The 26,556-nt window shown below is 32.0% G+C and overlaps 1 protein-coding gene and 1 pseudogene across 3 annotated transcripts; one reads left to right on the forward strand and one right to left on the reverse strand.

The window, feature by feature from the left end:
- Positions 1-370: 370 nt before the first annotated feature.
- Positions 371-6,121, reverse strand: LOC114415936 (annotated as a pseudogene).
- Positions 6,122-12,064: 5,943 nt separating this feature from the next.
- Positions 12,065-16,203, forward strand: LOC114416617. 3 transcript variants are annotated; one of them, XM_028381554.1, is made up of 5 exons: positions 12,065-12,684; positions 13,488-13,611; positions 15,232-15,465; positions 15,567-15,691; positions 15,935-16,203. In XM_028381554.1, the coding sequence occupies exons 3-5, from the start codon at positions 15,341-15,343 to the stop codon at positions 16,123-16,125; spliced, it is 441 nt and encodes a 146-aa protein (XP_028237355.1). In that variant the 5' UTR covers positions 12,065-12,684; positions 13,488-13,611; positions 15,232-15,340; the 3' UTR covers positions 16,126-16,203. The 3 variants fall into 3 exon arrangements, with proteins under 3 accessions (XP_028237355.1, XP_028237353.1, XP_028237354.1); XM_028381552.1 differs by having other exon boundaries at positions 12,067-12,684; positions 15,926-16,203; XM_028381553.1 differs by lacking the exons at positions 12,065-12,684; positions 13,488-13,611 and having other exon boundaries at positions 13,646-15,465; positions 15,926-16,203.
- The last annotated feature ends 10,353 nt before the right edge of the window (positions 16,204-26,556 follow it).

Consider the following 26,556-nt stretch of genomic DNA (forward strand, 5'->3'; position numbering starts at 1 on the left):
CAACCTATATTGTCCAGCAAAGGCTTACAACTCTTGTCTTTTTGCGCTCTGCTTCACTTACTCCTTCTGAGTTTCTTCAATTTGCTTCATCATGGCTTAAGTCATTATCTCCTAAGTTCGGTCTTCAGTTACAACAACAGAAGTTAAGTAGTTGATAAGAGCCATGTCCTTTGGATTGTTGGAACTAGTAGAGTAGACAACTACCTCTTTATGAGCTCAAGTAACCTCCTTAGACTTCTCTAGTTGAGTGGACCCTAGTGGTTCTATGGGAATTTTGTCAACAATGGATGCAACAGGGGTTTCTTTGCCTTGTTGATCACCATAAGTATTAATATCATGAATTGCTTGCTGTGATGGTGGTTTCTGCAACCTACTTTTTCTCCTTCTCTACCTTTTCTGCAGCAATCTTGGCTTTCATATACTTCTCCCACTTAGCCCTTTTAGGCTTCAGTTCCTTAAAGATGTGCATAATGTAACACCCCGAGTTTCGAGTAGGAATATACCTTAAAGAGAATCCTTATTAAGACCTTTTTGTTATAATTGCTATATATTGTTGTTGTTTTTGTTGTTGTTATGATTTGTGATGATATTATATTGGTGTGAATATTATATTATTATTTATCTTTATCATATTATCCAGAAACAGCCTCTTTGCATATGCAAGGGTAAGGCTGCGTACAATATTCCCTCCCCCATACCTTCGCATAGCGAAGAGCCTCTGGGCAATGGGGTACGAAGTTTTTTTTATTTATTTATCTTTATCATATTATAGTTTTGTGTGATTGTTATACAATTATGTAAGTGTTATAAATATTATATTTAATGTTAGAAGATTTTTAGATTAAGTTCTTATAATTAGAATATTTGAAAATTTGTAGTGTTAGTTGTATGATGAAAACCCCAAAAAGACTACATTGTATCTTGAGTTCTACTTGTCCATTTAAGGTGTTATTTGTGTCGCTGGAAATCTTGCTGACAAACTCACAATTCATCCCTACACCTTGTAAATCAAAGTAGGCTTCTATCTTAGAGAAAATCGGCTCTAAAGTAGGCCATTTGATAATGAAAAACACCTCATGTCCCACATCAAGCAAAATAACATCGAGAAACCATTTCTTCCCCTATATAGAGAGGAGATCACCAAGCCTTAAGAGAACCAAAGAATAGAGTGAGCTTAGCGTTATGTGTGGAGCCCTTCATAGTTAATATTTTTATCTTCCCCTTAGAGTTTTCAAACTCGGGGCATATAGATAGCTTGGGTTTGTCTGTTAAATCACACCCATGTTTTAGCCTTATTTAAGAGTTGGGGGGGATCGTGGTGGATGAAGCCACCAAGTTCATGCGGGTTAGTTGGAGTTTGTCTTTATGTTTTGTAAGTGATTGTTTTCCCTTATCATTTCTAAGTTATTTTCTTCTTTATTTTTTTGGTGTAAGTATTTTATCATATCTTAGGAACCAGATATCTTATCTTAGTTTAGGAGAATGATATGGGAATCAAGAGATGTGAGGAGAGTAACCAGAAACGTGATATTAATGTGAAAAACGAGTTAAAAAGATGACTGAATTAGACTTATGTGTCTTGATAAGAAATATATTCCTATATGTTAGCTAACAGATGACGTTGATGTCACTTAATTTGGACTTCTGGAACTCTATATATAGAACAATTAGTAAACTAAGGTCAAACTGTCAGGATTGTGCAATCAACTTGTGTTCTTCCTAATTTTAGGCATATTAGACAGTTGAACTAGCTTTCGAGGTAAATATAGAAGTTGCAGATAATTGTCTTATCTTTCAAACAATATAGGAATAAGCTTTATTGAGTTAGTATAACTCCATATATATCATGTACACCATACATAGGTCATAGGAGCATAAAAGTAAATAAAGGAGATAATACCCCAAGAACTTAAGAAATGATATACGGACTATAGGTGTTAACAAATAATTGCTATAATTGGAAAATGATATAGAATTTGGATGGATTGAATAGTGTGCTACTTATTCAAGTGTGCTTAAGGATGAATTATATTTGGGAACGTTGTTCCTTTTTGAACATGATTTTATGTATATTGAAATGAGTATTAATATCATTGATTCCAACGTGACTTCTTTGTTCAAGGATCTTGGATCCAAGCTATGATGTGCATTCATCTAGTTATTTCATTGTTGATTCTTCCATTGCAACTCGTTGATGATCATTTTTGTGCTTCCAAAGTGACTCGTTGTATAATTGAAGCTAGGGTTTTGACAGACGAATCTGCCATATTCATCATTTTCATGTGGGAGACACCTGATCTAGTGGTTGCCAGACAATTTTTCCGATTTCATATGCTTGTGCTCGAATGTGATGGGTGACGTGTGACTTTGGAAGAGGTAGGAAGTGCTCCTTCCTTTCCTTTTTGCTTCAAGAATTGTTCGTTAACCGTTGAAGACTTGTGATTGTGTGTTGCCACCATTTTACCTTACAAATTTTCAATTTGACTTGAGTTAGCAAGTCAGCATTGTAGTGTTTGATGTTTTTTGTAGTTGTTTCCCATAGATGACGCCAATGTTTGGTAAGGTTGGTGGAATGGCCTCTGGCACAACAAAGTAGGCTTTGCTTCAGTCGCGTATGGTGGAGGACCAAGAGAGGGGAAGAGAGGGTGAGAGAAATCTTGAGATCTACATGAAATTAGGTTTAGCCTATCCAACCCTGATAGATGAAGAAATTAGCCACTCATAGCTTAATTACATGTGCAAGAATCAAAAATACAAATCATCCAAAAATCAAAGCTTAAAGTCCTAAGAATGGTACTCTCTATCTCAGAGAACTGTTGTTTGAATTATGTCAAAATGCTTTTTCATTACAACTCTACTCTTTTTATAAGCTAATATGGGCTTGGGCCTGTCGTGATCTCCTTGCTTAAGCATGAGTAACATCTCACTTAAGCGAGGTCTTCTGATCCCAAAATTTTCAGCTATTGACTCTCCTTGCTTAAGCGCACAGAATGTCGTGCTTAATCAAGGTCTTCGTGGCCTTCCTTTGCTTTGCTTGCCTTGCTTAAGCACCTTGAGGCATGGGCTTAAGCGAAGACCTCCAGTGAATCCAAGACTACTTAGTTACTTGGCTCGCTTAAACACATAGCATGCCACACTTAAGCAAGCTTGACTTTATCATTCATTTTCAAGGTTCCTCTCGCTCAAGCATTGAGGAAGGGTTGCTTAAGTGAGGCATGTCAATGTATCCTTCAACTGGTTTTGACGTGGTTTACTTAAGCGCACAACAAGCCATGCTTAAGCGAGCATATCTCAACTTGTGTTTCTGACTCAATTTCCTATAAACCTTTCACAAAAAAAAAACATCAAGAAGTCCTAAAACTAACAATCTAAAGATCCTATGTGATAATTCCTAATTTATCCTAATTTTGAGTTAAAACAAGATTCAATGTATCAAATATGCTTGATAATCACCTCAAATTATGTGTGAACTTAAAGCATATTTGACGATTATCACATACATTAGAGACCAATTTGTCAATATATTTCAATTATAATTTATTTACATTGTTATTTATGTTTATACGCAATCACATAGGGTCTGGTCTCAATAATGAAAGGTTTTTCCTAATGTTCCTCACATGTTATGCGTTATGCATTTGTGGAGGATTTTTTCCAAACAATGAAAATATTAGGAGCTTAGGGAATTAGTTTGTTAATGTGCAAAGGCATCAATTGTATCAAAATTTGACCAATGCATGGAAGTTGTTAAGAGGAAGAATGATTAGGTTGTGATGTATAAGCTCTAATTTCCTCTGTTATATTACTTTGAAGGACAATTACTTTCTTAACTTGTTCTTTTTTTAGAATTTTTGTTGTGGTATATTATGTTCTACGTGTGGGTAGAATCATTGATATTAATCCATGACTTAGTGTCTTTTTTTGTTTTAGGTATTGTCATGTTACAAATTTTACTACTATTTTGGCTATGACATTAATAGAATTTTAATTTTAATTACAATATTATTTTAGGATTTGGTTTGCAGCCACCTATGAATCCCAACTTACAAGAATCCCTTCTTATCCACTTTTAAATTTGGTATGAAATATCTTTCTCATCACAATTTGGTTGTGTTATGAATAAAATATTAAGTATAACGATGAATGTGCATTTTAAATTCAGGTAAATGTCGTGGACCATTTTTCCATTAAGTTACATTACTTGGGGACCAAAATGTCATTCATCAATAATGTATTACCACAAAATCAGGATGAAGAAACTTCTTACCAAAATAGTCATTACATTCGTAATATCAAAAGTCAACATTTAAAGCAAAATTTAATGACAATTTAATCCAAAACATTATTGGCTGGCATGGAAAGTCTCCCTCAACACTTTGACTTACCACATCATGTATGCACTTAGAGCATCTCCAACCCAAGTTTCTTAATGGGTTTCTTAATCTTCTTTTTATGATCCCCGCAATACTTTTTGTGATCCCCGTAGTGTCATGTCACTCATAAGAAACTCATAGAATTTTAGTCCAATACAAGAAACCGCAAGAAATCCAAACATTTAAATTATTTTATTATAACTTAATTATTATTCCAATAAAATAATTAATTCATTTTTTCAGTTTTTATGTACACAAATAATAAATTTGAATAAATGAAAAAAAATATTAAATATAAATTAAAAATAAAAAAATTACATAACATTAAAAGGAAATGTGTAACAATAAAAAATACATTTTTACATAATAATAGATAATTAAATACAATGACATTGAAATAAAAAAATGTAATGATGAAAAATAGAAAAATATTACATAAAATTAATTGTTATTTTTATTTTCGAAACGTTCCCAAATATGCTCAACTAAATCTACTTGAAGTTGGCGGTGTTTTTGTTTGTCATGAAATTGTGCTCTCCTTTGGAGGTATGTTGATCTGATACTAGGGTGAGCACCTAAAGATACTTCGAATCTTGAAGTGCTATTACCTACATTATCGTAATCAATATTATTTTGATATGTGTCACGTTCGTCCTCAACAATCATGTTATGCAATATGATGTATGCATAGATGATATTCTTCATTTTACTAGCATCCCGAAAACATGTTGGACCACGTATAATTGCGAATCGAGATTGGAGCACTCCAAACACCCATTCTACATCCTTTCTTGCCGATTCTTGTCGTTGTGCAAATAATTTTCACTTTTCTCCTTGTGGCATTGAGATGGTCTTCACAAATGTGGCAAAGTCTGGATAAATGTCATCTGCTAAATAGTATCTCATATTATATTGGGTTTTATTCACTGTGAATTGCACTGCAGGTGCACGTCCTGACAAAACTTCATCAAACACATTAAATCCATTTAACACAGTAATGTCATTATTTGAACCGGCGGTTCCAAAAAATGCATGTCAAATCCACAAGTCTTGTGATGCCACGGCTTCAAGAATGATTGTTGGGTTGTGATGATCACCTCAACAAAATTGACCTTTCCAAGCAACTGGACAATTTTTCCATTCCCAGTGCATACAATCAATGGAACCTAACATACCTGGAAATCCACGTGCTGCTCCCATTTGTAGTAGGCATTCGGTGTCTTCGTTATTTGGTCTCCTCAAGTACTCATTCCCAAATATGGTGCAGATGCCTAATACAAATCGCTGTAAGCATTCCACTGTAGTTGTTTCACCAACTCGAACATATTCATCCACACTATCAGCAGGTGATCCATAAGCCAATATATGAATAGTAGCTGCGCACTTCTGCAATGGAGATATAAGCCTTTTCGACGTAGTGCATCGACCCTCATTTGAAAGTATTCATCATGGTTGTTGAGTGCGTCTACAATTCGGAGAAACACATTCCTTCACATACGAAACCTTCTTCAGAATTAAATCTCTGTGTACACAGAATTTTCTGAAAAATAGTCATTGAACAATCGATCATGACCTTCTTCACGATTACGATGTACCACTCTTCTTCTTTGACTATGCCTAGTGGTGTTTCCATGTAGTTGTTGTTGGCTCTCAAGTATCAACCTAATGATTTCCTCATCGGTGTTGTCTTCCAATTCCTCATTTATCACTTGATCTAAAACTTCATCTAAATTGATGGTTGGATCCATTATATTATGGTAACCAAAGTGTTTGAAATAAGAGAGAAATATTGTGTATTTTGAATGAGAATATGTCAGAATAATGAAACATTGGACATTTATATAGCTTCATTAATAATGGTTAGTTTTTCAACGATTAATTTCATAACGGCTAGTTTTGCAATGGTCAATTTTATAACGGCTAGTTTGACAACATAAAATTCTGAATTTAAGACACAACAAATACCTACACTGCTAAAATTAAATATCAAACACAACATTAGCATAAGAACTAAAAATTTAATATCCTAGTTTTTTCCTAATATGGTCAGAATACTTTTCTGGTCTTTGTGTTGTTGTTCAGACATGTTGGATGTATCCTTCACGAGATACTCCATACATTGTTCCTGTTCTTGCAGACGCCTTTCATGTGCCTTCTTTAACTAAATAAGTTTTGATGTGTTCATATTTTTGTCCTTCATTACACTTTCTATGCTAGATAAATCGAGAGTGTTAGAATATTCTTTTCCTTTGCTTTTCCTTTTTGTTGTTTTTTGTCTAATTAGGTGAGACATTGGCGATGGCGTATCATATTCTTCGACTTCAACAGGTGTTTCAGGGTTAGAAGACGACGAGTAATTTCCAGAAGTATAAACCTTTGTTCTTTTTTAACACTTTGACATAAATTATGCATCGAATTTTGGTTGATCTTTCAACAACAACCAAGCATGCTTAACCTCAAATTTTTTACATGTATCTTGGGAGTAAATCATATGAGCATCAGCCAAAACATCATTCTCTGAACTTCCACTTCTCCTATGTTTATTTGTTTTTTTGTAGCACCTGTTAAACTTTTGAACTGGAGGATGGATCCTATTCCATCGAGATTTTAATTGAGTCCAACTTCTTTCACAAAATTGCCCGTTTTGACGCACATCATCATTGTTGTATGCATTTTTTTATACTTGTCCAATATTGATTTGATGTTTGGTTGACTCCTATAATTGAATCCTTTGACACATTCAGTCACGATCGGACGAGAATCACATATTCTGTCACCGAGAATGCGGTACGACATTTTTTTCCACCTGATTTTTGGTCTCCTTCGTCTAGTTGAATATTGTCTACACTGATGGGTGATTCAATTTCATTGCTAGGGAGCGTAATATTGGATAAAGAAGGCCTATAACACATGTTTGAGTTGGTGGGAGTTGATGGTTGACTATAAATTTGTGGGTTTTGAGAACTACCACAGGTAGGTGGCTCTACATTGGATGAAAGATGCATATACCACAAGTGTGGGGGTGGTGGATACATAACATATGTGATGGATTTTGAGAATTTTCACTAGTAGGGGGTGGTGGTGGACACATAACATATTGCGGTGGATTTTGAGAATTTTCACTAGTATGGGGTGGTCGATACATAACATATTGCGGTGGATTTTGAGAATTTTCACTAGTAGGGAGTGATTGGTTTTGCAAATAACCATAGTAATATTGATAATATTATATTGATTGGGATCCATTTTATAGAGAATAAAAAAATTGACACTTGATAGCAACAAAAAAATATATGCAGTACAAATGAATCATGCAAAACATGCTCAACAATGCACAATTTATAATGAACAGTGCAAGTGCAACACAGTGGAAAAAAAATACACAACGGTCATATGCACATTCAACGATACAAATGCCAAATTTCACAATCAACGGTAATATCTACAATTTCAAAAAAAATTGTGATAAATGGTACAAATGCCAAATTTTACAATCAATGGTAACATTCAAGCACTTTTTTCGGAACTTTCCCCACCTACTGACCTTTCACTCTACTCTTTCCTCCAAAACCTGCTCCTCTCACCCACTCCTTCGAGTTCCAATGCACCACCAACAACAACAATCACCACTTTGTCCCCTCTCTCCTTCCAATCCCACCCCAATTCCACACCATCTTCCAAAACGCGCTTCACGACAACCCTCTCCTCCTCAGGGCTTGAAGAAAAACAACCCTCTCCTCCTTTCAACCCTCTAGCTTAGGGCTTGAAGAAAAAGAAAAGGCCTAATGGCACACCCGCCACGCTAGACGTCTCCGACGATGCTGTTTCGCTCAAGCCCCAGCACCACCAGCAGCTCCACAACCACGGCAACAAGGCCAAGCACGTGTGGAAGAAACACGTGTGGGTCCTCCTCCTCTACTCTGTCACACCCTCCACGCTTGACGTCTCCAACGATGTCGTTTCATCTACGTTGTCCTCTTTGTCATCTGGTTGTGGGTCTGCAGCGGCTTCACATTTTTTTGGTTTCCTTTTTGTCCCTTCTTCTTTCTTTGGTACACAGGATTTGCTTCTTGTTGTTTTTTTTTTAATTTTATTTTATCCACACTTGATAACTATGAAAGTCGGTACTCTTTAATTTGTGCAATTTTTTTGTAAAATTTCATCTCTGCGTTTGTTTGAACTGTTCATCTTCTTCCTCTTTGTTGTTCTTGTGGTTGGAGAGTACAAATTCTATAAAATAATGATTTTTTATTCATAACAAACAATTGCTTATATAAGGAACCAAGAGTCTGCTTAAGAAACCGAACCTGTCACATCATTGTACTCCAATGCAGAAAAACTCACAAGAGACCGTTTCTTAACCTAAGAAACCATGGAAGCACCTCCGATTGGAGATGCTCTTAATATTAAAAAAAGGAAATAACTTATCAGTTAAACTAAATTGTCCTTATATTTATATTTTTTGAATTAAATTAATCATTTTTATAGTTTAGAAATAAAATTGTCACCTTGAGCAAACTAGAGGTGACTATTTATCCTATTAAAATTATAAAAATAAAAGTGAAGAATGCAAGAAACGTGAAAGAAAGACGCATGTTGAATACGCATTTTCCTAACAAATGGAGTGATTGGAGCACCGAGAAGACACGGAGTGAAAATGATCCTAAAGTGAGGGGTGCCACTCCTGCGTTACTCTTTTTTGACAAACAAAATGATTTCTTCCATATTCTTGATATTTCCCTTTTTTCTCTTTTGTCCTTTTATCTTCTTTTTTTTGTCTTTTTTGTCAACCCAGAGAAAAAAAGAAAATGAAAACTTGTTGAGAAAGTTTCACAACAAAGAACCGAGCATGTGACGGTTCGAAAAAGAGCTTCTTCTCACTCAAACCCTTTTTCGTGTTATGGGGTTAACAATTTTGAGTTGAAGAAGGTTTTCATCATCAAAAAAAGATTTAATTTTGTTTTATACACACATTACTCATACTCATACACACTACTATACATTGCTTTCATTTTTCTGAAAAAATCAAAATATTATTACAGTTTTCTCATCACTCGAGAACGGTGGGACCCACCCCTCTAATCGAACCTTCACAATGCAGCAGCCACCATCACCCAAGGAACATCACAAAGTAAACAAAAAAACAACACAAAAGCTCATTGTAATTTTTACTTTCTCTTTATTTATTTATTCATTTTTTTTCTTTCTTTCTTTATTTTTCATTTTTATTGTTTGGTTTTTCGCTGTTACTAAGAACTTAATATTGGGGGTGACTCGAAGAGCAAGGTTGCTGCTGGGGTTTATCTTCTTCTTTATTGTAGCATTGTGTTGTTTAATTCGTTTCAAGAGTAAAAGATTCACATCACTAGTTTTTTTTTGTTGTCCTGGGAAAAGATGACGGTTGTTCCCTAACCCACTGGATCCTGGGTCACGGTGTGTGACTGTGCTGGTTCAATGAAATTTTGCATATGATAGAATATTTTTCTTCCAACACGAGTTATTTCATATTCAAGGATCAATTAGGATTTCAACCCTAAATTACTTGATTAAGGAACACAAGCTTAGGGGTGGGAATAGGCCAGGCCGGCCTACAGGGGCCTATGACCTGGCCTACATAAAGCCTAGCCTGAACTGACCTATTTAATTAAAAGGTTAGGCTCAGGCTTTAGGCCGGCCTATATATATATATATATATATATATATATATATATATATATATATATATATATATATATATATATATATTATTTTTTGGGTATCAATATATAATATTATTTTTTGGATACAATTAATTTTTTTTTGAAACTATCAGACTTTGATTACACATTACTGCTCCATAACTTCTATTCCTATGATCAAGGACTTTAATTACAATTTAGGTGTGAGTCGTGTGCCCTTTTATATTCTTCATTATTTTGATTGACTTTCCTTTTTTTTAACTTTCCTATTAGATTTCTACTCCATAAAATATTAAATATTTATTGTGAAGAAGACTTTTAAAAAGGCTATCAGGTCAAATCCGGCTTTTAAAAATGTCAGGTCGAGCCAAAATAAAAGTCTTTGATAGGCTATAGGTCAGGCTCAGGCCTCAAAAATTCATCGTAGGCTAGGCTCAGACCTTTCAAAACCTGGTCTGGCCTGACCTATTCCCACCCCTACACAAGCTGCTACCACTTGTGTCAACTATTAATGATACATCACTAGTTAGTTACTTACTACATTTTGAAGAATATTTGTCGTTAAATAAATGTAATAATGAGAAGCTTTCATGTGATGCTCCAAAATTATTGCTGACGTTAGGGTATAGTTGGTGATTATTGATTACAGCCATAATTATATGAGTAAATAAGTTGCTGAAATCGCCCCTTCATCTGGGAACTGATTGGCTAATTAATTGCCAAGCTTGTACGTATGTATGAATCATATGTGCCCTGAGCTTGTTGTGGGTAATGGGGCTTCTTGATTTTACAAACCAATAGCAATTTCTTCAAACTCATTTTTTTCCCTTTACAAAGTAACAATCAAATCTAGTTTTGAAGCTATGCTCAAGGTTTCTAGGTTATCACATTAGAACCTCACTGGTTGTGAATTGTGATTCCATTCATGTTTAGCTTTCCCACTTCACTTGAGAATTATAATTTGCTTCTTAATTTTCTTGGGGTTTAAATATGTTTTTAGTCTTTGTAAGTTTGTGTTTTTTCAATTTTAGTTCCTATATCATTTTTGTTTATTTTTAGTCCATGTAAATTTGCGCTTTTTCAACTTTGGTCCTTGCAAGATTTTTTGTTCATATAAATTTGCGTCTTTTCAATTTTAGTTCATTTAAGATTCCATTGGTTTTTTCATTTTTAGCCCCCATTAGTTTGTGCTTAAAGAAATCAAAATTGAAAAAGCGCTCACTTACAAAAACTAAAAATTAACAAAAAATCCTACGGGGATAAAATTTGAATAAATACAAATTTAAAGGGACTAAAAATAAAAAAAAAAATACAAATACCAAAATTGAAGAAGCGTGAACTTATAGGAATCAAAAATATATTTAAGTCTTTTCTTGGATATCAAGTTTCCTCCAAAGAGGATTTAGTGTCTTCAAATAGAATGTCTGCCTCAAGCAGAGCTCACCCAATTAGCATTTGTATTACCATACATCTCTGCGTGTCACTTATTTTTATGTAGTAAAACTTTTCTTGAGGTTAATAAAATCAATGGCATACATGTTCACATACAGCAAAGGGAATTTCTGGTTTTGTTATTGTTAGATGGTTAATTAATTTTTTTATCACTTTCAACAACCTTGTTTGCAAGACATTTTTACTTATTCCACATGTTAATGGGCGGTTTCAAGATTTATTTTTATTAAAAACGTTTTTTTTATAACTTAGCTGTTCTTTGTACTAGATATTTATTTGTGTTTGTTGTCCCTTGCAGGCTGAAGTTTGCGATATATGTGGCGCTCATGGATTTGACGAAACAATTGTTACTTGTTCTAAATGCAACATAAACAGTGAACATTCGTAATGATCTTCCATTGACCTTTCCCTTTTTTCTACTTATATTCCTTCTTTTTGTGTCTTTGATTTTTCTGAACTTATTACTTTCTTATTTTGTTGCCTTTAAGAAAGATTCTTAATACTAAAAAATTAGGCCAGCGGTACTTATCTATTTGAATTTGCATACTTTTGTCCGGAAGCTTGAGAACTTAAAAAACCTTAAATATACTATCTGCATAATTAGTAATATCAAAGAATGATTAAAAAAAATGAAAATTTACAATTTAATTTGGCCACATAATTTTACACATTTTCTATGACTTGACAGATTATTGCTTTTGGCTTTTAACCAATGGTTTCGATATTTGCCTTTGTAGTATAAGTGCAGCATTAGAACCTTGTTTCTAAATCAATGTTATTTGCACTCCTTTTCAGTTACTGCATGCAATTTAATACCTTAATAGTTCCTATAGACTGGATTTGTGAGCCTTGCAAATCCAAGGATGTTTCAACTTCACCACGTAAAGTGTATCAGGGTATTGGCTTGAGGGCTTCTAAAATGCGATGGCCTGTCGAAACAGGGAGAGTGAAGTTCCTTACCGAGAATGAAGTCATGAGACTTTCTTCGGCTAATTTTCCCTTGCCAACGACCCGGAAGACTGTTGGATCCAAAAATGTTTCAAAGATTCCCTCCTTGACTCCAAAATCATATCCTTCCATATCTCACCTCTTAAAGTACTTGGGAAGCATCCAAGAAATGATGAAGTACATAAGAAGTCAATGACTGACTAATCAACATGCTTCCTGCTCATTATCAAAAGGTGAGAATTTCTCTCCATATTTGTTGCCATCCCTATTCTTCTGTTCTTTTAGAAACAACACAAATCCCTCTTAACATTTATGATACATGTTCTAATTCTTAAAGGCACAAAATTTTTAAGCGGAGGCTGAATTTTCCTGGGTTTTAATCTGATTTAATGGAATTAAAATGTTGTGCTTGCTGATACCTGTTAAGTCAATTTCCTAGTGTCACTGCTTGGATTCATTTTAATTGTATGATATAATTAAACAGAAATAGTCTTTAAGTTAATAACTTGACTTGATTGTTCTGAAAATTTTATTATACATTTAGTGAGCTAGATTTAGTTTTCATCCATTGACACTGACTACGTAGAACCCCAGTGTGACTGGTTTAGAAAGAATGTTTAAAGCCTTTGCTGTGAAAGTTTACCATGAGGTATGTGTTTGTGATTTCTTTTTATGAGACTATGGATGTTGTAGGACCACCAAAGGAGTTTATAAGAGAAAATCAGCTACCCTTGGGTGGAGCAACACCTGGTAAAAAAGTTCAAACCCATGATGCTCAGAAAGAAAATCCTACAAAAGGGGCACCTTTTGAAGCTTTATCAGCAGGAAAATCTTCCCCTATTGTCGGTTCAGGCAGGATGCTTTTCTCGTTATGTCTGATGCTTTTTTCTATTGTTTGTTGCATTTACTCAAGTCTCTTCGTGCAAATGTGGGCATGTATATTAGTATGTATCATGATATTAGTTACTTGTAGCCTGTGGGTTTTGAACTATCATCTCTTATTTTATTCCTTTTATTTTTTCTCTCTCTTCTTTAGGTGGTATCCCTCGTGCTGCTGCTGAATGTAACAAATCTAATATTGAAAAAAGTGGCCTTCAGAGTGTTCAGGAAAACTTAAACCTTCATTGTAAATTTTTACCCTCTTCATTTCCTGCTTGGAGGTATGTACCTCTCTTCCCTTGTCACTGATAACTTTTTCCCCTTAAATTGGTCTTCCTGTCATTTTCATATTAAATTCCAATCTGTAGTAACTAGCTAGAATTAAAGTCTCAAATTTCCTTTCAACTTTATATTTTATTGTTTACTAATTACAGTGACATCTTTCAAGCAATATCAGAAATGACTATGTACATGGGTGCATAAAAACTATATACATTTACATATGTGCAGTGTACTTTTGTCATTTGTGATCTTTTCTCTAATTTTGAATATTTATGTTTGGGGAAAAAGTTTTTCTGCGTCCCTTTATAGTGGCAAATATCAATCCCTTGTGACAAATACTGGCATCTTAGGGTATAAATATAATTACAAGCCATCACAATTGCAAAACTTGGATTCTTATTTTTGTTAAATAAATGGTGGTGAGCTTGTAAAGTTTGTGATTAAGTCCCTAGACTTCTAATATTTTTTAAGTTCCTCCTTGTAAATGACATTCTGTTAGCTATTGGTAAACCACAGGAAACTTGTATGAAAACTCAGCATTGGGGCCTATAGAATTAGGTTGAATGTCAATAGGTCCCTATAGGAATAATCATACATTACAATTTTTTAACAATTCTCAATGCTTTTTCCCTGTTGCCATGCCTAGAAAAGATACACGAGAGATATTAGTGTAATACTTATTGAGAAAGAGGAGATTGAAAATCTAATAAGGTTATTGAGACACTTGCATAGAAGGTTACTGCAGACACCAATGATGAGAGCAAATTGCATGTTTTTTAACCTTGTGACAAGAGATAGAACATGACCAAGTACACTTAGGAGATTTTTAAAAGGGATCTTGTCGAATATTTTAGTATTTATCTGTGTTTGGTAGCTTAGTTGGTAAGCTTTATTCAGAAGGTAGCAGTGTATTGTCACTGTCAATAGTCCTTCTCTCTCTTGTGTCTTGTATATATATGTATCATTTTGAAATCAATAGAGAATGTGAGAATATTTCTTAACTCACCTCAGTCTTCAAGTGATCTCATGATGAATAATATCCTTAAAAACTTCGTTTTTAACTGAGCCAACTGCATTGTGCGATCCATGTAACTAACCTCACCTAATGATGAGGCTATTTTTTGATTGTGGTTATTATTACAAATCAACCTATTGCTGCTTATAATTATAAAAGCATGTTTCTTGTGAGGGGTGATGATAGTTGTCCAGATATCCTAACAAATCCCTTCTTGACTCCATGGTGCACTTATGCAGATCACTGTCCTCTTTGCTGCTGCTAAATTATTGAACATTTACTTACTACTTCTTCCCTTTCTTGAAGCTGAATTTGTTATTACCAAATTGGATCTTTCTGGCTGCCCGAAAACAACTTATGTCAATAGAACATAGGCTAGATCCTTATTTCTTTTATTTCTTGGTCTCTTGGATCCAATCTTTGATTGCCAAAGCATTTATCTGAAAATAGAGGTTGTTATGGGTACCACGTGCAACAGTGCAAGTGTCAATCATTTTAGGAATGTATTGCAAGTATTATATGACACTTGCAAATGCTTTGCATTTAGTTGGGTGAAGATTACAGTTTTATTAATCTGAAATCTAACATGTTGACCATTATCTAGGGGTCAATTCCAAATTCTTCAAACTGCTGCATCTAGTGAATTTTATGATGGGCTTGAGGCCCAACCACCATGCATTGTTAACAAGAAAGCATACAAATTTTCAACAGAAATGCCACCAGTCCTTCAACTGGAGTCACTTCCTGTGTTGAATGCCTTGACTGACATATTCCAGGATAATTCTCCAAGGCTTCAGGATATTGCATTGTATTTATTTCCATCAGAACTTACTGAGAGGTCAGCTTTTACTTCTTATTTTGATGATCCTTTTTTTGTGCCAGCCAGGGAAGTTACTGTTGTTTATGCTACTTATACTACATGTTCTGAATTGAATGTAGGTCCAGAAAGAACCTGGATAGCATATTGAAGTTTATGAATGCTGAGAAATCAATGCTGAGAAGTTATATTAATGGAGTAGAGTTGCTGGTATTTACCTCAAATCAACTTGACATGGACTCAAAGGGTATGTAAACTGTTTTATGCATTAGCTCTTCTCTGCCACTTCCTTAACACCCTAATCTACAATTCATTTCTATGAATATTGATATCAAAATTAAGATTAGAGAGAGCAGGTTCAAAATATTAAATTTTTCTTTTGAAAATTGTTTTTTTGAATTTGTTTGTCGCATTTGCCTGCATGGCTCAAACAGCATTTATTACTGCATTTTGTCTTGGCGAAGATAACTAGTTTGCACAGGTGCTATAGCTGCAGTAAAGACTCGACATTTCCTGTGGGGATTGTTTCGCCAAAAGAAAATTGATAAAGCTGTTGAAAGAGTACCTGACCTGGAGCTAGTTGATATGGACATCGATATGATTGGGGGAAAAAACATGGTAGGGAGAGCTGATGACGTTCAAAATTATAAACCCAAGAGTGACATTCCTCTAGGCTTTTGAAGAATTTACCAAAATGTCTAATATTTTATTTGTACGAGACAATTAATTTCTTGTATTTTAATTTTTTTGTTTGGACAAAGTAATTCAATTTCAATGAAATTTAAGTTTTCATTTTTAAATATTTATTTAAAAATTGAAATTTCAATATTGAATGAAAATAAATATGAGTCATTTTTTAAATAGTTAAATATTCAAAATAAATTTAATGTTATAAATATATAATAATAATTTTTTTAATATTTAATAGTTAAATAATCAAAATAATTATAATGCTAAACAATTTTGAATCTTACACAATATTCTTGTAGTAACACACAAAAAAAATTGAATTAAATAATACTGTAAAATTAAAAGATGAATGATATGTAATTCTTTATTCTTGCTAAAAAAAATTAATTACCTAGTCTCTTAATAATTTTAAAAAACATATTAAAATTAAATAATTATGTAATTTAATGATAATTATCTCATACAAAATTCAAATGATACTAATTTTAACAGAAGAAAATACTTTAATCCATGTCAACACCTAAAATCATATATCATCAACATTGATATCACTTCACTTATAATATTCAATAATTCACTAATTATTTTACAAATTAGAGGATCCAAAACAAATAACATAATCAAACAATTTTAGAATAATAAATTTTTTTCTCTTGCTTTGTAAGAATGCAATTCCTCTCTATTTTTTGCTCACGATAACCTGACATAGAAAAAAGAAGATAATATAGTCACAACAGGAAAGACAAATTACTACAGTGAAAATATCAAAGGTAAATAACTATACTGAAAATATCAGTTGAAGTAATTGCATTGTTAACTATACTAGGATCCATTTCTTCTCAATCCATTTATCAGACCACCATGTTAAACAATAAAACTAGCACTGATTTAAGTTGGCATCATAATCAAGTTTGGGACATATTCACATGTTCTGGCAATTCAGATAGATTAGGTTAAGAATCCCCATAACAGTAAAAGGATAGACTATAAGTTGATTTTAAGAAAATTGTGATATTTCTACGGGTGATGCTTATGAAAATTATGAGGAATTTAAAATACTATGGAACTCAATTGTTAACAATTGAATACCCTGCATTTGTAAAAAATCTCATTCAGATAAAGTAATAAGATTTGTTTAATTTACAAAATTTCTTGTTCGAAAAAAGTAACTAAGGTTGTGTTTGGAATTTGGATAGAGAATTTTAAAATTCTAAGAAATTTAAAATGTATAGAAATTTAAATGCCTCAATTAAATTCCTTGAAATTTTAAAATACATAGTTTAGGTAAAGCAATATAAATTCCTAGTGCTCTAATTTTTATTTTATTTTTTGGATAAAACACATCAGCTAGTAGCCTGTGGTATGTGCTACGATACATGGAGACCATGAAAGGCTCAAGAAGGGTGACAAAGTAGTAAAGTACAGATAATAAGCTTTGGTGTTGGCTTTAAATGAAACAGTTGTTTGTGGGAGGTAAAGAAGGATCTGGGGGATACAAAATTACACATCAGTCGGACAACTGCATTGATGGTCGCACGTTTGAAATTACTTGATCCCAAAAATTTTAGAAACACAATTGGGTAAGATATCACCTTCTATAAATCACATTGAGGAGACCAATTAAATAGTTGCAAAAACATATGAAAAAAAAAATACTAAAGGAAAGATTAACAGCCAATCAGGAACCTACTTGCCATAGAAACCAGAACATATAAAAAAAAGAAGAAGATGATAAACAACGATTTATACTTCACATTAGCTCAGGCATTTCATCAAATAGGTTGTAGGCAAGTAGGCAAGTATGCAAGTTGGTTAAATACTAAAACCCCCAAAGTCCTAACAACCAGCCCAACACAAGGCATCAACTACCATTCAACATGATGTATTGTAGGGAGACTTGACCATAACAACCAGTCATACTAACCAGCCCAACTACCACTCAAATCGGAGGCATGGGTGGGTTACAAAGCTAGATTTATAAACCAAAGTTCTTATAGAAGAATAAACACAAGCACCTAGAGTGTATGGTCTGTTCCTAACAAATTTGCAAAAATTCCCACAATACAAATTAACGAAATCAAACAATGAGCAATGAAATCAAACAATAAGTACTCACAGTACAAAATCAATGAAAGCAAACAACTAAATAAAAAATAAATCACAAATTAACGGGAAAAAATGAACACACCATGGCACAACGAGAGTAGGTCGAAATCGCAAGGGGAACTTACTTGAGAGAGAGCTAGGTGTGGTGCATGAGGGTGGCTGAGAGGGAGAGAGAGGTACGGAGAGAGCTAGTATGCTGAGAGGGAGAGAGCGTGCGGCTGAGAGAGAACTATCATCGTGAGAGTGGCTGAGATGGAGAGAGAGCATGTGGCTGAGAGGGAGAGAGAGCCTGAGAGTGACTGGGAATTTTAATTCCTCTATTTTTGGTGAGAATTTGAAATTCTGTCAATTTACTTTATTAAAATGCTTCAAAAAAATGATGACATTTTAATTACTTCTAAAATACCCTATCCAAACATATCATTTTACAAGGAAGCATTTTAATATCTCAGTTAAAATACTTTACTCACTTTAATTGCTCCATCCAAACACACACTAGTCTGTTTGGATGGATTATTTAAAACAGGGAAAGTAATTTTTTGAGGATTTAAAATTTCTAAGCCTAAAATTTTCTGTTTGGATGTCCTGTTGAAAGGAATTTGAAATTTTAGTATTTTAATGGATAATTCTCAATTAACTAAAATTTTGGAATTGTAAATCCTGTCTAACAGACGTAAGTGAAGGCGCCGGCGAGGCCACTCGTGGCGGCACCAATGAGGGCACGGTCGAGGACGAAGAGGGTTTTAAGGAGGGGCTTTGGGGTGGGCCAGGCCCATTTGGAGGTGGAGGTGAAGGGGAGAGTGGGGGTGTGGGAAGAAAAGTGTGTGAGGAGAGAAGGGAAATCGGTGAGGGTTGAGATTGAGAATTGTGGGGTTTGGGGGAAGGGAGGCCGAGAGAGGATGAGACTCTAGCCGAGAGAGGATAAGAAGGTGTGGTGTACTTGTGTTGGGTGTAATGAAATTTGGGAAATGAAAGAAATTTAATTTCTTTATCTAAACAAAAAATTTTGAAAATGAAAAAAAAATTAATTTAAAAAGAAATAAAGAATCTTGACTCCATGTCCATAGAGGAACTAGGTGGAACATTGAAGGTTCATGAACAAGAACTACAATAGGATGAGGGAATCAGAAAAGGAAAATCTTTGGGCTCTGAGTGCACAAAACATCAAAAAGTTCTCAGCATCCACCTTTATATCAATGTACAAGAAACCTTTCAATGCATCCACATCTTTTGATGATGAATCCGATGAAGAAGAATCAGACCATGAGATCAACTAGCCTTTTTATCCAAAAAGATAAGAAAGATGTGGAGAAAGAGAGGCAGATCTAACTAGAGAGGCATGTCCAAAAAGTCATCCAAGAGATAGAAAGGACAAAGAGAAAAGCTTTATGATCTATTGTGAGTGCAAGAAGCCAAGACACTTCAAGTTTGAATGTTTAGACCTAGAAAAGACAAAGGACAAGAAGAAACACTTCAAGACAAGAGACAAGAAGGTGCTCATGAGAACATGGGAAGACTGGACCGCACATCGTCTAACAAAGAGACAAAAGAAAAAGCAAATTTCTGCTTAATGGTTGATACAACATCAAAAGAGTCTAAGTTAAATTCAGATGAATAGGTAAATCTCAATGACCCAGAAACTCTAAAGTTAACTTACTATGAACTTCTTTTCAACTCGTCCATTATGTCTAAGGCTTACAAAAACTTGAGGAAGGATTTCAAAAACCATTCTGAAGATCATATCAAGCTGAAAAAGGTTCATCAAGATATGAGTTCCTTAATTGATCTTTATCAAAACAGTAAAGTCTACGACACCTCGAAGGAAAATAAATCCTAATGGGAAATAAGGTCTCAAAAGAATGTGATATGTTAATGGGAAACTCTAAGATATTAGAAGACAAAATTCAATCTGTACAAACAGAGCTAAAACAATTAAATGAGCTTCATGATTTTCTTAATGAAGAAAGGTATGGCCTATGGAGGGAGTGTGCACAATACCATGATTATGATAACTTGAAAGAAAGTAAGCGTAATTTGTGGGTTGAATGTAAAACTTATGAGAAAACCCTGAAGTTTCTAAATGATAAGCTTGATAAGAGTGATGATCTTAGAGGAAAACCTCAAGATATAGAAAAACTTCATCAAGAGATTGATTTTTTTTAAGAGAAACACTATCTAAGTTTGTTGGAAGCACTGAGAATCTTGACAATATGTTGAGATACTATAGATGTCCTTCTAATAGATTTGGACATGGATATAAGGAAAATGCTTATGTTCATAATGAGAAAACCACTATATGTTATTTTTGTGGAAAGGTTGGACACATGACGTCCAAGTGTAGAAATCTACCTAAGACAAAGTCATCCAATGCTTTCAAAACTAACAAAAGAAGACCCAAAAATATTTAGGTACCTAAAAATAAAATAATTCCCGTTGTAGATATTCTTCAACCACAGTAAGGACACACCAGTCATGGTACCTGAACAATGACTTCTCACACCACATGACAGAAGAAAAGTGTATGTTTCAATGTTTGACCCCAATGCATGGTGGAATAATCACTTTTGGTGGCAATCAGAAAGATAAAATAACAGGAGTAGGTAAGATAAACATTGACTCTTATCCACATATAGAAAATGTTTTATTTGTTGAAGGTTTGAAACATTATCTACTTAGCATAAGTCAATCATGTGATAGTGGACATAATGTTTCCTTCAACAAAGAAAGGAATGTTGTCTAGAACAATGACGGCTCAATACTGTTTACTGCCAAAAGAAAAGGTAATTTATACAAGATTAACCTGGGTGAGCTATCTAAGCAAAATGTAACATGCTTGCTGACCATAAAAAAATATCTGGGTATGGCACAAAAAGCTTGGACATATTAGCTTGAGATTAATCTCGAAGCTACAAAACCATGACCTCGTGAGAGGATTACCAATGTTGTCATACAAAAATGATTTGCTTTGTGAAACATTTCAGAAAAGGAAACAAATCAAAAACTCATTTTCAAGTAAAACATTGTTTACACTTCAAGACCTCTAGACCTGTTACATCTTGATTTAATTGGCCTACCCAGAGCCTCTTCAGATAGTGGTAAAAGGTATGGTATGGTCATAGTGGACGAATACTCAAAAGATGGACATGGGTTATGTTCCTTGCCCACAAAGATGAGTTTTTTTGAAGTCTTCTTTAAATTTTATAGAAGAATTCAAAATGAAAAAGCAGTATGCATCACTTCAATCAAAAGAGATCATGGTGGGGAATTTGAAAATGAAAATTTTCATCTATTATGTGAAGAAAATGGTATTCTTCATAACTTCTTGACTCCTAGAACACCATAACAAAATGATGTAGTTGAGAGGATGAATAGATCATTACAGGAAATGGCAAGGACCATGCTTAATGATAATTCTACACCTAAACACTTCTGAGCTGAAGCAGTGAATACTGTTTGTTATTTACAAAACAAAATTTACATAAGACTCGTCCTAAAAAAGATTCCATATGAACTATGGAAGGGACGAAAACTCAACATTTCATACTTCCGTCCCTTTGGATGCTAAAGTTTCATTCTTAACACTAAGTACAACTTGGATAAGTTTGACACTAAGTGTGAAAATGGAATATTACTTGGTTACTCTGAAACATCTAAGGGCTATAGAGTATACAACTCTAGAACCTCAGTAATGGAAAAAGATATCCATGTGAAGTTTAATGACACCAAGTCTAATACAAAAATATCAAAGATGGATGAGTCTATTACAGATTTAAGATTGGACGATTGCATTGGACCCTCAACAACATTTACAACAACAAATCAATCAATAGAAGTAGACGCATCCAACCAAAACATTGGACCACCCTCAGTAAGTTAGAAAACCAAATAGGTGAATCCTAAAAAAGAATCATCCAGAGAACCATATCATAGGCGACCCCTCAACCAAGGTCCAAAAAAAGACATCTCTCAAACAACAAGGTCACACAACACTCATATATGAAATTGAACCTAAACACATTGATAATGTTATGGAAGATGAACGTTGAGTCAAGGCCATGTAAGAAAATATGCGTCATCCTACACTATGGCTATGGTGGTTGTCGTCAGAAAATATGCGTCATCCTTCCTAAGAGAGAGTGCATTTTGAAAGTCCTTCCTCAAAAAGAGTCGTTATGCGGGAAGAAGAAAATACAAGGAAGAGAAAACACATTCTCAGAATGCGAGAAGAAGAAAAGGCAAGTAAAAAAATGAGTCCAATAGGTAAAAAATGAAAACTTCATATGACAAATCTGTCTGTATGTCTCACTTTTGGAGAACCAATCAAAGATGGTCATGTTGGTAATTATTTTTGTGACATTTTCGTTCCTCTATGTCACGTGAGTTTTTTCATTAACGGTAACGGATGGAAGTTAACTGATGAATTTGTCGCATTTTTTTTTACTTTTGGGGATTAAAATTTGATTTTTCATCTTTCGGGGATGAATTTGTTAGTGTACTATACATTCAGAGACAAAAATGACTATTTACCTTTTAATAAAATTTAATAAAATATTATTTAATTAATTTTAAATTAATTAATCATAATTAAACACTATCTAATAAAATAATGAGATCTAAATATATATAATAAATTAATCTCATAATTTTCTTTTATCCAACATTAAAATAAGTATATCATTTATCAAGACCAAAACAAGTATATCTAATAAAAAATTTAATGTAATTAAATTTAACATAATTAATATGTAAATAAAATATAGTTAATCTTTTTATATAATTTTAATGTAATTATACCTACTATGATATTAAATATTTTAAAAATGATAATTAAAAGTATGATACTGAATATTTAATATATAATTAAAAATATAATTAATTTTTTTACACAATTTTAATGTAATTATATTTAATTTGATACTAAATATTTAAAAAATGATAAATTTATATATGTTTATATATATATATATATTATTGAATAAAAAATACTAAGTATAAATTTACAAATTTATAATTTAATAAAACCCATGCTCAACACAAATATAAAATCTAATATTTATTTTTAGTTTGAAATCCTATAAAATCATTTTTACTTAGATATTGTATAAAATAATTTTATGAATAAATACTATTTTTGAAAATCTTTATATTATATAATTGATATGTTTATACTAGAAATTAATTAAATATAATTAGTTAATATATTTATTATAAAATAATATTTTGTCTTTATGTTTAATAATTTTATTTATGAAAATTTTGTTAATTAATATTTATAGAATAAGATTAAATATTATTTTTACATAATTATATAATAAGTATTTTAATATTAATTTATTAAATATACTTTAATTACAAAAATATTACATACGTAACAATATCATAAATTAAATTAATTTTTATAGAGTTGAAATTTTATACATAAATACATTTGAATAAATTACATAAGATTTGTTTCTCATAATTGTCTCCTTTTATTATAATAAAAAATTAAAATATTTGTAATTACCTTGATCAAAAAATATACATATGTGATAATAATTAATTTATTTAAATTTTAAATATGAAGATTTACTTGTTTTAATTAACTTAATCATATTTAAATGATTTTTATGAACTAAAAAATAGAAGAAAAAAACATTTACAATTTTTTCTATCATATACAGAGAGTATTTTCTTTTCTAACTTGTTTACTATAAAAAAAATGAAGATAAATATATATTTCAAAATTTTATCAGATATACTTGGTCTAATCTTGATAAAAAAAATGTTATAATGTTGGATAAAAAATAATTGCAAGATTAATTTATAAGGCATAGTTAGATCATATTATTTCATTAGATAAATTTAAAATTTATTAGATAATGTATTAATTACAATTGATTAATTTAATGCTTATTTGATAATATTTTTATTGAATTTGATTAGATGAATACAAAACTAATTAGATAATACTTTATTAAATTTGATTAAACAGATTGTCTGATGTAATAATGTAAATCACGTAACATTACATGATTGAGTAATACATAAGTCATTACATGATTGGATAATACATAAGTCATACAGGTGTGACTAACTTGTTTTCAAGTCACAATGAAGTAACAACCAGATTTTAAAGAGTTTTAGATCAAGTAAGGAAAATGCTCGAAATAATTTTTTGCCATAGTTATATTTGAAGGTTCAATTTGACTTTTTAATTATTAAAAATTCAATTTGATTCATCAATTGTTTAAAACATTTCAATTGGGTCATTCAATTATTTTAAAGTTCAATAAGGTCCTTTAATTATTTAAAACATTACAATTAGGTCCTTTGTAATGAAATATATAAATTTTGATTTTAAATAGTTGAGATACCTAATTGATTTTTTTAAAAAGAGTTAAAGGACTTGATTGAATTTTTTAAATAATTAAAGAACCTTATTAAACCTTTTAATAATTAAGGGACTCAATTAAACTTTTAATAACAATTAAGAAATTAATTATATAATTAAGCCTTTATTGTCATAGGTCAGAGACCACGATGTTCCCCAACATATTGGGTCATGACTAATTCCACTCGGAGTATATGATTGTTGTTTGTTCAAGAGAATTTTACACATGTGGGAATCAAACATGAATTCTCCCACTAAGTAGATTATTTTCACTCATGTGAACATAGCGAAGTCTTGTACCACTCGTCAACCCGTTGATTGTTTAGAATATTTTTTATAACCATGGTATTGATATAAAATTATTCCCGCCGAAAGTAGTAACAAATATTCTTCGGGGACCTCGAGTGCACACAAGGTAACTATTTTTCTCCTAACACGATTTATTTCATACCCGAGAGCCAGGAACATACCGACATTAATAGGAGTTGTTGCCTTGGTTTTTTTCCAATTTAAAAACTTAATATATTAATATTATTTATTTTATAGAAATTTTGTTTTTTTATTGAGTAAAGAAATCTGATTTAAAATTAATAATAAGTTTGTTCTTGAAAAATGAAAAATACAAATTTAGTCCTTGAATGTGCAAAAAATGCGACAAATTAGTTTTACTGTTAAATTTGTAAGATTATTTTGTCATTAAGTTGTAATGTTCAAGGATCAATTTCAGAATAAATTATATTTTTCAATGACCAATTTCACATTATGTTGTAAAGTGTATTTTCATTAAATTAAATTATCTGTAACACTAATTTATTGCTTTTTTTTTTACACATTTAGGGATTAAATTAAAAAATTTCATTTTTTTGAAATCAATTTATCAACAACTCACACTTGCATGGACGAATTTGACTATTTATCTTTTTTTTAAAATTAAAATTATTATTCAAATAGATTTGATCTCTTAACTTTATTTTTTAAATAATAAATAAATAATATTTTTTAAAGAAACATCATCTCAATATTATATTTTATGAAAATTTAGTTATTATATAATCAATTTTTATCTCTTAGCTTTTTTAAATTGTAAAATTAATAGTACTTTTATCCTTTTTAAGAAATTTAATCTAAATATTTAACTGTAACTTCAGCAAGATCGACAAAGATCAAGAGATATTGTACCTTACAGATTTTTTTAAATTCATATTTTTATTTAATATTTTAGTAGCAAGTTTATACTTGGTAATAAAATGTAAGGTAAACTTTTATTGAATACTTATTAGTATATATTGAAAAGAAATTGTTGAAATGATAAATTATTGATTATTTTTGGAACACATATAAAAAAGACATTATGTGTTTTTTTGGGTGATTAGACATTATGTGTTTTGATAGATTATTAACATAATTTAATGTATTAAAACATCAAATTAAAAAATTAATGGTATATAGCTGTTGAATGTATTTTATTTTTTATAATTGGTCCTCCCTCTCTTAAGAGTTTGGGTCCATTTATATGAAGGACTAATCAGGATTCATGTCTTTTAATTTTGGTTAAGTAACTCAAACTGTTATTATTTATAAATATTTGAGTGTAGAAACCATGAAGTGATGAAGTAAAAAAGAAAACAAATTGGTTAAAAAAACAGAAAAAGAAATATATTATCGGAAATTAAGTCATCATTAATCACCTTTTTTAATTAGGAATTAGGTAATTGTTTTATCAAAAGAGAGAGAAATTTTTAAGTGTTGTGTGCAAATAATTGTTTTATATGGTTGAGTATACAATTTTTAATTTTAAAACACGATCTATTTAGATAAAAAAAAATAAATAACCAGGGTGGGGGCTTGATAAATAAAAACACAAGACGAAGCCACTATTTTATTTAATTAATTAATTTGTTGTAAATGTAAATTACAAATTTGCAGTATTTTTTTTTATCAAT

The sequence above is a fragment of the Glycine soja genome, chromosome 6 (assembly GCF_004193775.1).
Source record: "Glycine soja cultivar W05 chromosome 6, ASM419377v2, whole genome shotgun sequence".
Lineage (NCBI taxonomy): Eukaryota > Viridiplantae > Streptophyta > Magnoliopsida > Fabales > Fabaceae > Glycine > Glycine soja.